Here is a 12,605-nt window from a genome sequence, read left to right as displayed (position 1 = left end):
GCAAATCTTCCACCTGCTTGGTCGCGGTGAGGCTAAGTCCGGCGGTGTGACTTGATTCAGACAACTCCAGGCTGTACAAAATCTCTCTACTATGTGAGTCAGTTGCTGAACAGAAGCAAATTGTTCTCGATTCCTTGTTTGCAGAATATCTGTCACATTTATCAACTGCAGTATATTTAGCCCTATGGTTTGGGCTCTCTCCAACCCACCACACGCTAATAAACTAAATACATGTGCTCTGTAAGTGAGGTTTTTTTTTTCTTATTTCTGCTCTTAGAGGTTGGCTATATTTTTAATTTTAGAAGCCACACACCTAAAGGATGTTACGAGAACAACAGACTGAGAAAAAGCTCAGATTATCTTCTTCTGAACTTTCAGGAGTAGGGGGGGATTGGGCATATGAACCTGCTTATAAATCCCTCTTACCAAGATTTTCTCTTTGTCTCTGCTTTTCCGTTGAGTTTAATTTTCATTCACAGTGCGTTGAAAGGCAGTATGGAGTCACGCAACATTAAACCGATTACAAACTGGGGATATTATAAGCCGATGGTGAAGCCTGCAACTTAAATAGCGAATTCTCCATAGTGCAAACAACTGTGTTATTCGGGTTTCTGCAATACTGCCGCTTTGATAGTGAAGTGAAAAAAATCTAAGACCAAGCACTTCATGGAGATAGCGTATTTCCTAAGGCATCAGTAATTCAGACTCTTCACTGGCATCAGGAAATCCCTGAGATAACGCCATTAGTTCTCACTAAAGCAAAAGCTGGTAGAAACGACCTTCAGTTGGAAAAGCTAGCCAGGACAAGTTTTATTTGCCTGGACCACAGACAGTAGCCCTTTAAATGACAGAAAGGCAGAAAGATAAGCCTAAGAAAATACCAAGTTAAGAGGAAATTCTTAAATCATCTACTGAACACTTAGTTAAGTAATGTGACCACAGACGGTTTCAATAATAAAAGGACGGGCAAACTCTTCATCCTATAGTCAGATTACATGGGGAACCCTCTTGCCATTCTTGGAATCCAGTACTTAATTGAGATAAATACACCCTAGGTGGGCTATCCCTCAACCTTTTTCATATAGGAGAAGAGTCATGCTCAGAAAGGAAATGCTGAGAGTTTCCAATCAGTTTACACATGGAACGTCTACGTCCTACACTCGAAGCTGAACTTGACGATGAGGTTGTAACCTCAAATAGCCACACTTGTTTATAATACCAAATCCCTCCTCTTTCCCAAAATTTACTGGAAATTTTCACATATACTGAAATGACAGAAAATTGGACATATTTGTGAATAGAATCATCATTTAACAGGAGAAACGCATAATGTCTAAATCCAAGGTACAAAGCCACATTAGGAAAAGAGACAGTAGAAGGTTGCCCATCTTGTCTCTTCCTGGGCTTTTTCAGATTCTGACCTGAAATAGCTGATTATCTCTTCAAACTTTCAGGATCTCACAGAAATATACTATATACTATAAAATCTTTACAGTAACAGGTTCATAATTATCCCTTTATCAATGGAAAGCATTATCTCTTTCCAGCTAGGGTACATTAACGGTCCCGGAGGAAATTCCAGGCCCGGGGAGCCCTTTAAAAACCACTTAAACTTGGCGGCTATATAGCTGAAAAATGATAGCTTCAGACTATAAGCTATATGGAAACAGAAGCCTAAATTTACTTTTGTTCACGCATTCATTCCATGAGAAAACATTTTAGACCTTACTGTGTGCCAGGCTTTGTGCTAAGCACTGGCGACGCCCAGATAAAGAGAAGCTGACTCTCTCCTCCCAAGGAATTTCACTTCTGGGATGGTTCTTCCTCATCTCTGGGGGGGAAGTCACCCCGGAGGCTCTGCAGACCCCTGGGTGAGGCGCCTTCATTCGTGAACCCTCGGCATCCCAGGTTCACAGTTCTCTCTTCCCCAGTTCTGGCCCCACCTCTGGATGGCTTCAACATGGGTGAGATGACTTGTCCACCATCCTGGCTTCACTTCTCTGACTTCCTGTTTCATCTCCATACAAGTTCACGTCTACTCCACCCATACAAATAGTCACAGCCCCTAGTCACCTGGACCTGCTTCACTTGTGAAACTGTTTAGCTATGCTCCTCTCTGACCACAGCCTCTCAGCTTTCCAGTTACTTCCACACCACCTCTTCCTATCGCTCCCTGAAGAGTCAGCCTCTTGATCCTTCGACCTCCTGATGACCAGCTTCCATATGAATTCATAGCTTCTCCTACCCAATGTGGCGGCCTTGACAGACATCACTTCAACCACGTAATCATTCTTTTGCTCAAATCCTCACTTCTCTTGCCCAGCTGTCCTCTGCCCACCTGGGCTGGACCCACCTGGCTCCTGAGTACTGAGCGAGCCTGGAGAAACGCCACACCCATGCAGACTGGTACTGCTGCAGAACACTGAGCAGGCTGGGCTCCTAACACCGCTGCTCAAATTGGCCCTCTTCTCTCTTATTCTCCAGAAATGGGAACCCACCCACAACCCTCTCGCCTTCGGCTCGCCATCGCAGCAGAGAACTCTGCCTTCACGCAGAAAACACACCTCTACATGGCTTCCCACACCTTCCTGCAGCTGGGTCTCCCTAGCCACCGGGACCTGCACAGATCCCTTCCGCATCACTCTCCCATTACAGCAGCAGAGACGTGCCCGTTCCTTCTAGTGGGTCCTAGATTACCTCCCCTACACTCTGAGAACTCCCATTGTTTATTATCTCATCCTCTCTTCTCATCTTCAATTAAATGGACTCAAGGGGCACTTGCGTGGCTCAAGTGGTTAACTCTCCAACTCTTGACCTCAACTCTTGACCTCGGTCCAGGTCATGATCTTGTGGTTTGTGAGCTCGAGCTCCACCCTGGGTTCTGCACTGACAGCACAGAGCCTCCTGGGGATTCTCTCTCCCGCTCTCTCTCTTCCCCTCCCCAGCTTGTGTGTGCTCACTCTCTCTCTCTCTCAAAATAAATAAATATTTAAATGGACACAAGTGTCTCTCAACTTCTAAGTACTTACATTTCAGGTATTCGGTCCGCACCAGCTGATTGCCCCTCTTCTTCCTTTCTCCTTCAAAATAAGTTTCTCCAAGAACTGGCCATTACCACCATCTTCTCATCCCCTTTGCATTTACTTTTAAGTCCACTGTATCCCCTCCACCACGGTTCTAAAAATCTCACTGTAGAGGGGCGCCTGGGTGGCTCAGTCGGTTAGGCATCTGACTTCGGCCCAAGTCTTGATCTCGCAGGTGAGTTTGGGCCCCACGACAGGCTCTGCGCCGACAGCTCAGAGCCTGGAGTCTGCTTCAAATTCTGTGTCTCCCTCTCTCTCTGCCCCTCCCCTGCTCATGCTCACTTGCTCTCTCTCTCTCTCTCTTTCTCAAAAATAAAGAAACATTAAAAAAATAAATATAAAAAAGTAAAAATCTAACTGTAGTACTGAACTCCTTGTCGCAAAATCCAAAAGGCACTTGCACCAACTTCATGCTGGCCTCCCATCAACATGCGTCCCCAGCGGCCACAGCCACTTCCCTCCTACACGGTGCGTGGTCCTCTCCTTCTTGGCATCTTCCTTCTCCCCCTCTGGCCACCCCTTTGCAGTTCCCTCTCTACACTGTTCGTCCTCTATCCCAAATACTCTTTTCTTCTCCCTCTACACACTCTCCCTGAACATCTACACGCTCATGAGTCCTAAATATTATTTGTCTATTTCTTCTGACCATCACAGCTTTACACCCATCCCCCCTCACTGGGCAGGGCGCCAAGTCACCCAAGTGAGCACCTAGTAGCTTCCTTGGGTCCCCTTCACCCACCCCATGAACTGCATCGCTAAGGCCTGTCAAGTTCACCTCCTAAGTATTTCTCCACTGTCTCCACTTCTCTCCATTCCTCCCGCATCCGTTCAGGCCACCACGTTGCCAATTTAAAGTACCACGACTGCTCAACCCAGTCTCTCGGGGCAGGTGCACAGCCCACCATACTCTAAGTGCACAGACACAATGATCCTGCTAAATGAAAATCCCACCATGTCATCCCCTTGCGTGGCTCCCCACTGACCTCTAAACTCTACATACATTTCAAGCCTTTCACAGTCTGCCTCCCACCCATCTCTCCAGCCAAATGTTTCACCAGAGCCCCTTCTTGGGACTCTGTGCTTCGGCCGGGCTCCAGTATTTTAAGCTCCTGAACACATCAGCACATGCGAGTCCTTCCAGAGAGAACACTCCTAGAGCGAGCTCTACTAACCCTTAGGGACTCACAGGGCTCAGGCACTACTTCTTCAAGCAAAGCCTCTCTGAAACTCACCCCCACACCTAGCTGGTCTCATAGTACCCCTATTCTACTGTCGCATAACTAAATACAGGACTTTGAAACCATCTCTTCACTCTTCCTCAAGGTGCCCATCAAGTGTGTGAACACAAATGGTATCACTTAGCTTTTTTTTTTTTTTAAGTTGTGCACATTCTCAATGGTCTTCTACTCATTCACCTATGTCTCCAGACTTCACGAACCCCCTGGATCTCCCTCATTAGACTACGAGTTCCATCCCGGTAGGGCCTGTACCTGTCTCTTTCATGCTTCTATCCTCAGTGCACACGGGCCCTTAAATAATACGTTCTACTTCACCTTGATGATAGCGGAGTTATAAATAAACTATGAGACGAAGACACGGGGCGTAAGACATGCCAGGATTTCCCCGCTGAGGTAGGATATTTAGCCAAAGCAGAGAAACTAGCCTGTCATCTGGACTCTTAACACATCATTCATCTAAACATTGGCAGTCAAACTAATAACATTCTCACACCTGTGAAATGTATGGCTAGTGCAGACATTGTCTTCTACTACTATGTTCCATTTAGGAGAAGCACCAGCAAAGGCAGAAGAGGGGGAGATATTTCAAGTTTAATAAAGGTAATTCTCGAAGCCAGTGTCATTAGCTGGAAATAAAAAGTACAAATACCTTGTCCAATCAAGGAACGGTGACAAAGGAGAGATTCTACGTAATATTACAAAGGAGTCGCGGGGCACCCTAGGCCACAGACACCTTACTAAAGGAAATTTTATGTTACAGCTGGATTTGCGATAGCTATTTCTCCCCCTCTTCAAGTGAAAATACCCCTGAATCCTTTTTTTTTTTTTTTTTTTTTAAAGCAAAGAGGAACCATCATGTGCTCCAAGCACTGGTAATACTCACAGCAAAGGGCCTTCTGTAGTCTTCGGAGTTTCATGGCCGTCCTATAAGCTGAGAACCTGACATTATTCAGGTCAGCTGAGGAAAAAAGGGACAGAAGAAAGATCATTTGTTATTTCATCAGAAAGTACATAAACTCCAAACGTTTAGAAATAACAACAACATGAGCCTGGGTGACTCAGTCGGGTAAGCGTCCAACTTTGGCTCAGGTTGTGATCTCACAGTTTGTGCGTTTGAGCCCTGTGTCGGACTCTGTGCTGACAGCTAGCTCAGAGCCTGGAGCCTGTTTTGGATTCTGTATCTCCCACTCTCTCTGACCCTCCCCTGCTCACGCTGTCTGTCTGTCTGTCTCTCTCAGAAATAAATAAAAAACATTAAAAGAAAAAAAAAGAAATAACAACAACAGTAACATAGAGAGAAAAATCTTTTGTATATCCCCCAAGTTTAAAAATTCTGTCAGGGGAGCCTGGGCGGCTCAGCTGGTTAAGCATCTGACTTTGGTTCAGGTCACAATCTCGCAGTTCGTGAGTTTGAGCCCTGCATCGGGCTCTCTGCTGACAGCTCAGAGCCTGGATCCTGCTTTGGATTATGTTTCCCTCTCTCTCTGCCCTTCTCCCACTCATGCTCTTTCTCAAAAATAAGTAAAAAATATCAAACAAACATTTAAGAAAATTTGTCAATGTGGGAAAAGCAAAAAATAAAACAAAATAAAAATGCCTTTTTGCTGTCTGACAATCAGGAAGGCTAAGTTCTGTGAAGGGCTCCAGGAGCAGAGCCCGCTGGCCCAACAGCCATGTAGTCCTTATTCCTAAAAGGGAACAGACACTCAGGGAGTCTTTCTCTTTTAGACTATAACCTTGGGTCTATTGGAGTGGATCTTGGCTACACAATTAAAAGAGAAAAAGGAATCTATTTTTGAAATAGCTAATAGAACTTAAACAATTAAGGGGCAATACAGTATTTTTTGAGTTTTTCTGTTTTCTTTAGAAGTATAGATGACTTTGTTTTCGCAGTACTATTTAAAAGAACATTTCATTAATGACAATACAAAAAAGACAGAACTTTAAGACAAAGATCTCAGGTAATTAAAAAGCATGTTTGCATAATTTAAAAATCACAGTGGAAGAGCTTCAGGCTTTAAAGAATGAGTACCAGGTTTATTCAAGTGGTGATTTTTTCCCCCATGTTTTTCTCTGAATTCCAGTTAACAAACAGTGCAATATTAGTTTTGGGTGCAGAACCAGTGATTCATCACTCCTATAAAACACCCAGGGCTCATCACACCAAGTGCCCTGCTTAATCCCCATCACCCATTTAATATCATACTTTTCTCTGATGATCAAAGTTACACATGCTCACTGTGGACAACCGGGACATTAAAAATATAACATTAAGTAAGCAAATCACCTATAGTCCCATTACCCAAAGATATGTACTGTTAACCTTTTGACAATGTCTTAGTGTCTGTGATGTATTTTAAAATATTAACTGGGACTAATATAAACATTTAATTTATATTCTAAGGTGCAATCATTCTAATATTCAGCCCAGATTAACATCTCATCGATCTCGGCCACCAGTCTATCAAGGCCCACCTCCCCTCCCCCAGCAGGAAGCTTTACTTAGATAATGCCCCGACTCAAGGGTGTGCAAGCCTGAAGGACACTGGGCTGTACTTCTGTGTTACCATTTCTGTGCAGTTATGTTTCTGGAACCCAGTTCCAAAAAGTTCCTTGAAGACAACTACCCTCTCTCCTCCTCCTGTCATCTCTCCCAGTGACTTAGTATACAAGTGCTTTCTGAAAAAGCAGGTCTCCTGCCGCTAGTGAACTGGTGACAGAATGGAGGAATACACGAACAAAAGAATGAAAGGAACCAAAAAGCCACACTGGCAAACATGACTAACTGCCACAATCAAATGGCAGCCACGACACTAATTCTAACTGGGGGTTAGGGACGGGAAATAATGTAATGCACACCCGACTCGCCTGGGTCAACATCATCGGCTTCGGGGCCTTTGTAGAGACCAAACTCGAAAAGCTGACTTGACATTGGGGGAAGAGAAACAATGTCTGTAATTTACTTTAAAATCTTCAGCATACGGGGCACCTGGGTGGCTCAGTTGGTTGGGTGTCCGACTTCGGCTGGCGTCATGAGTTCGAACCCTGTGTCGGGCTTTGTGCTGGCAGCTCAGAGCCTGGAGCCTGCTCTGGATTCTCTGTCTCCCCCTCTCATGCACTGTCTCTCAATAAAAGATATTTAAGATATTCAGCCTAACGATCAACAAGCCTGATCATAATAGTGGAGAGGATATGGAGCAACTGGAATCCTTCACACACTGCTGGTGGGAATGGAACAAAGTCCAACCGCTTCAGGAAACCAGTTTGGTGGTTTCCTATGAAATTAAACATACATCTCTCTTATGACCCAGCTATTCCACTCCTGGAGATTTACCCAAAAGAAATAAAAGCATGTCCACTAAAAGATGTGGACATGGATGTCCACAGTAGTAGCTTTATCCACAATAGCTACAATCTTGGCAACAAAGCAGCAGGAGAGCGAACAGAGACTGCGGTGTAGTCCTACAGTGCAACGCTACTCGGAGCTTAAAAGGAACTCACTACTGATAATTCAGCAATGTGAATTGTCCGGAAAAACACGATGCTCAGTACAAGCCAGGCAAAAAGAGTAAATACTGTTTGACACCACTTATCTGAAAAGCTAGAATAGGCAAACCTCACCAATATTGAGAGAAGACAGATAAGCTGGTAGCCTGGGGTGGGGTGGGGGACTGACTTCAAAACACACAAGATTGTTTCGTAAGCGACCAAAATGTTACACAATCTTGACTGGTGTAGAGGTTATGTGAGTGTATACATTCGTCAAAACTCTACCTATATATAGGCTTACCACACGTGGATTTTATTGTGAGTAAATCATGCCTTAATAAAGTACATTTCAGGAGTTGAAAGAAAACCCTCACGTGGCCAGTACATATGACACGGGTGTGTGTTAGCTTAAGCTACAACGCAGAGGCAGTCAGCTGTCTCAATCAGGAATGCACACTCTAGGGGCTGGTTAGCGAGCAATGCATCAAAAAGCCTCACTCCAGAGGTGGCCACTCTAAGCACTTCAGCTATATTTAGCTCCTATTACACCAGAGGATTCATTAATTATTCCAATTAATATAAGAAAGGTTTGCATTGGTGATATTAGTGGTTTGCGAAATGCGAGGACCGTTGGAAAACGTTTAGAAACATTCGCCGCCCTTCCATTATCAGGCTATGAGAAGAATCTAGCAGGCTCACCACCTACAGAAACGGTGCCCTAGGCTGGATTCCAAAATGTCCACCTGCAGGTCACTGAATTGTTGGTTGTGGGAATTCAGTTAGGCGGTCAACAGAACCCGGCTGTTAGAGCAGGGATTCTCAAACTTGAGCACACATCAGAATTACCGGGGTAGGGAGACTTTAACAACTTCCCAGGCCCTGCTCCCCGATTTTCTTATTCTGTAGACCTGGAGAGGGCCTGACAATCTGCATCTCTAAGGAGTTTCTAGGCAATTCTGATGTGGCTGGTCCCAGGGCCACACTCTGGGCCCCACTGTGTGAGAGGGCTGTGGCCATGCACTGTAAGGCTCTCGTGGCAAGCACCGAAAAAGCCAGGCTGGGGATTCACCGTGACTTTGGCATACAAGACTGTTTTATGCCCCGTGGCTAAGCAATGTTCTTTTGTTCCAGAGTCTGTTCTGAGACTTGCTTTCATTATAAACTGGTAGGCAGGTGAGGGTAAGACAACACCCCCAAACCACATCTAACTACGCATGGCTACGAACTGGCACGAAAGAGAACCTGTGTGGGTCTTAGGTACCCGAAGTGTCATCTGAGAACCAAGAGCATGAGCACCTCTCAGGACCTTGTCAGAAATGCCGAATCGTTGGCCGAACCCAGATCCATGAATCAGAATCAACATTTTAACAAGACCCCTGGGTGGTTTAGATGGTCCTTCGGGTACAATCCATACTGCAATGGTACCTTTTAATGAAATTTCTGGTTTCATGTTGCTAAAGTTCAAGTACGCGTTGTCTTTTGTTCTTGTGTCTTTCTCAAGTTCCACTTTGTGGACTTTTAGGAGATTATTTAATGACAATTAGAACGAATTAACCCAAAACTTCACCCCTGGGATCTATCTGCAGGTCTCTTGTTTATGATAAACACCAATAAAAAGTACTCAATATATTAAAAGTGTCTAAAAGTGTTCTCCTTGAGAGGCGATAGGTACAGATTCCCTCTCCTCCAAGTGAATTGACTCTTCTCCTTAAAGCTTGTGCTCTGCTCAGGCGAACTGGATTCACCTAGGTCCCCCACCCTTCGACTTTGACTCCCCCCACCCCTGACTGCCCTTTATGATCGCTCTCCCATGAGAGCAGTGACTCTTCCTTTGTCTCTTTTCCCCGGTCATCACTGCTTACCTTTTTGGGTGGTCTCAGCCACCCCAGGTCTTGTCGCACTAATCCACAAGACACTAATTCCTGCCCCCTCCTCTACAAGAGTCTAAACCCATCCACCAGTCTGATCAGACTTTCCCACACTTGGTGGCGCAGAGTTCCATCCTTCACAAGCTCATGAACGAGCCCCTCTGGATCCTTTGTAAAATAAGCAACGTGGAAACACGGGGACGCCCTTCTTGTCAAGTACAGGTCACTCTTCCTTTACCACCGTCCCTCAGCACTTTCCAAGAACAGGCCTCCAACTCCAAATTTCCTTCCACTCACTGACTTAAACAAAAGTGTGGAGTGTGACCTGTGTGTTGATCAAACATCTTAGCAGAAGACACCGGCAGAACTTTCTCCTGTTTTTCTCGTCCTTTCTAAGCCTCCTTTTCAATTGCCCCTTAACTCACTGGCCTAGTCTACTCCCTTCCTTCTTTCCTAAAACTAAGATCCTTCTCTTATGACCCCAATACTGTCCCTTTTCCAATTTTCTGGGATCCATTCAGGATTGAGAACAAATGATCTAAACGAGGTCAGAAGCTTCAGACATGTTTTACAGTTTATTTCAAGAACTGGCCAACTCCACCACAAGCTACGGATCCAAGAGGGAGAGGCAAGGACGATCTGCCTCTTTCAGGGTGCGGTTCACTACGGAATGCTCTCCGAGACGAGCATCTGCCACGTTCCTGCTCTAGCAGCTCTCTCAGCTTCCCTAAAGCAGATCGAACTCTGTTCCCTTCCAAATCCTTCTAACTATGCCGTTCTGCCTTCAGTTTATCCTCCCTGACCCCCTTTCAGTGTACCCTCCACCCACTGCCCTTCTGCCACCTGTCTTCAGTGCACCGTAGTCCAACCTCACCACGGTTCGCCAACAGCGATCTGGAAATCTCAGAAGAAAGAAGGTAGGAAAATAGCGAGTTTTCATCATCATGCAACAGAAGCCATACAAATGTTTATCTAGTAACCATCACTGAATTACAACAGAGTTCTGGTGCCCCGAAAGCCCTACTCCAGAGAGATAGCCATCTGTGTTGTTTGAGTCCGCCCGTGTTGCTAGGAATCTGCAGCGCCACTCCCCCTGGCTTGCAGCTGGAGGAGTTAAGTCTCTGCCTTGGGAAGGCATGTAGGATGCACGCAGAAATCTCAAGAGTGGTGCAGCTGCCGACAACGTGACACTGCCCTGGGCTGCGGCTGCAGCTGACCTGGTAGCTGAAGTATGGGTGCCCAATAAACCTAACCCCCCCTTCCCCGTTCCTGTCCCCCGTGGGAGGCTGGCCTCCACTCTCCCCGGGAGCTGCCTTTCCAGGACTTGGATCCAAGTTGTAATGAGCTCACCAGCGCTCAATAACCGGAACTCAAGAGGAGTGAGACTATCCAAGAAACGAGTTACACAATGTTTCCATGGCAGCTGGTAGAAAGCACACTTCAGAAGGATAAAAATGCTGAACTGAACATTCCTCTTCATGACTTGAATTATTTTATCCAGGGCTGGTTCTAGCCTAAAAATAGAGAAATCTAGAAACTTAAGGAACAAGGGCAAATATCAAACCATCTACCTTCTCACGTTCGGTCACCAGCTACTGAAGGGATGGCCCATCTGGCTTTTACTTTGAAGCCCAAAACAAGTAAGAGATGGGGGTTGCCCCTTTGTGTAGCCTGGGAACTTCTCTGGACTTCGGTCAATATTTCTGTTGTGAGATTTTTTACTTCCAATTCTGTGGAAGGTAGTGGGAGAAGGTGTCAAATGCCAGAAAAGAAGAATGACAGCTCAAGTCAGAAATCTACACATGTTGGACAATGCTCTTGCAAAAAAAGTGCCAAACACCTCAGCATTTAAAGTCAAGGGAAAACTTGGAAAATATTATAAGAAATAAGACATTAGCCCTTTTCGTTTCCATTTTTTGGGTATTTTTCATTTCGGTTTTACGGCTGGTTTCTGCCAGTCGATCATACTTCAAAATTCCTGCTATCTCTGACCGAACTGAGGTCTAGAATTGAAAACAAGGAATTTAGTTCAGGTCCAGCTTTCCAATAAGGCTTGTGGAGAGTTTTTTTGTAAAGGCTCAAAGTTTCAGTGTGTTTATCTATTAGGTAGAAAGAATGATAATGACCTCATAAAATTAATGAGTGGCAAGAGCTGGATGGCCAAAGATTATCCCAAAAGCTAAATTAGCATTGTGGTCTTTGTTTCTTCCTACCAACCCGGTTTCCAAGAAACGTAATCCAAATCATTCAGGTGACCATGAGTGAAAAATACAATTTAGAAGCAGTAGGATCATTTTTGGTGCATTTCCAACCAGAATGTCTGGCATGCACAGGAATTAAGTCCATACTGCATGTGTATTTTCATCATTTTCCAAAGAAGCCAAAACAAGGCAGTGCCCCCAGCACCCATTCTCTTACAGGAAGGTGGCAGAGGCTGAAACATGAGACTGTATCTCACATTCATTCCCCAGCCTCACTCTTCCTACAGTGTTCTGACGGGCGCTCCACAGGGCGAGGATCCTTACCAGCTCAAACTCACTGGAAGACACCAGAGCCATGGGTCTTAATGAGGCTTGAGATAAACTGAGTAATTTAAACCAAATCTGCCTTGAAAGCAAGTTAAGCCAGCATAGCCAGGCTTCGGGAGTTTTAGAGTACAATGGAGAATGACTGGGAACCCTTCAACAACAGGTAGGATTTCTAGAACTGATCTTTTAAAAATCAGCTGAGAAAGAAGAGGTACTTTAACTCATGAGATTTGGTCTATTATTTTTAAAAATATATTTGAAGGCTTTTTAATTGTAAACTCATTCAAACCTCATCATCAACATAGAGCCTTACTTAAATGGGGAGAAAGTAAATCTACACAGAGGTACACAGGAATTACACCTTCCTGGTTGCCAAGAACCTCAGAAAGCCAAGTCTGT

At 45.0% G+C, this 12,605-nt stretch overlaps 1 protein-coding gene across 8 annotated transcripts in view; it reads right to left on the bottom strand.

Moving 5' to 3' along the window:
* The window catches only part of DMD (dystrophin), a 634,325-nt gene that overhangs the window by 100,552 nt on the left and 521,168 nt on the right, over positions 1-12,605 (bottom strand). For all 8 annotated transcript variants that reach the window (XM_039248767.1, XM_039248768.1, XM_039248770.1 and 5 more), the window contains one exon: positions 5,205-5,279. In XM_039248767.1, coding sequence (XP_039104698.1) covers positions 5,205-5,279 — 75 coding nt within the window. The remainder of the gene's footprint in view (positions 1-5,204; positions 5,280-12,605) is intronic.

The sequence above is a fragment of the Hyaena hyaena genome, unplaced genomic scaffold (assembly GCF_003009895.1).
Source record: "Hyaena hyaena isolate Hyena2069 unplaced genomic scaffold, ASM300989v1 scaffold_318, whole genome shotgun sequence".
NCBI lineage: Eukaryota > Metazoa > Chordata > Mammalia > Carnivora > Hyaenidae > Hyaena > Hyaena hyaena.
The sequence above is the reverse complement of the archived record's forward strand: the minus strand, read 5'-3'. Positions and strand labels throughout refer to the sequence as shown.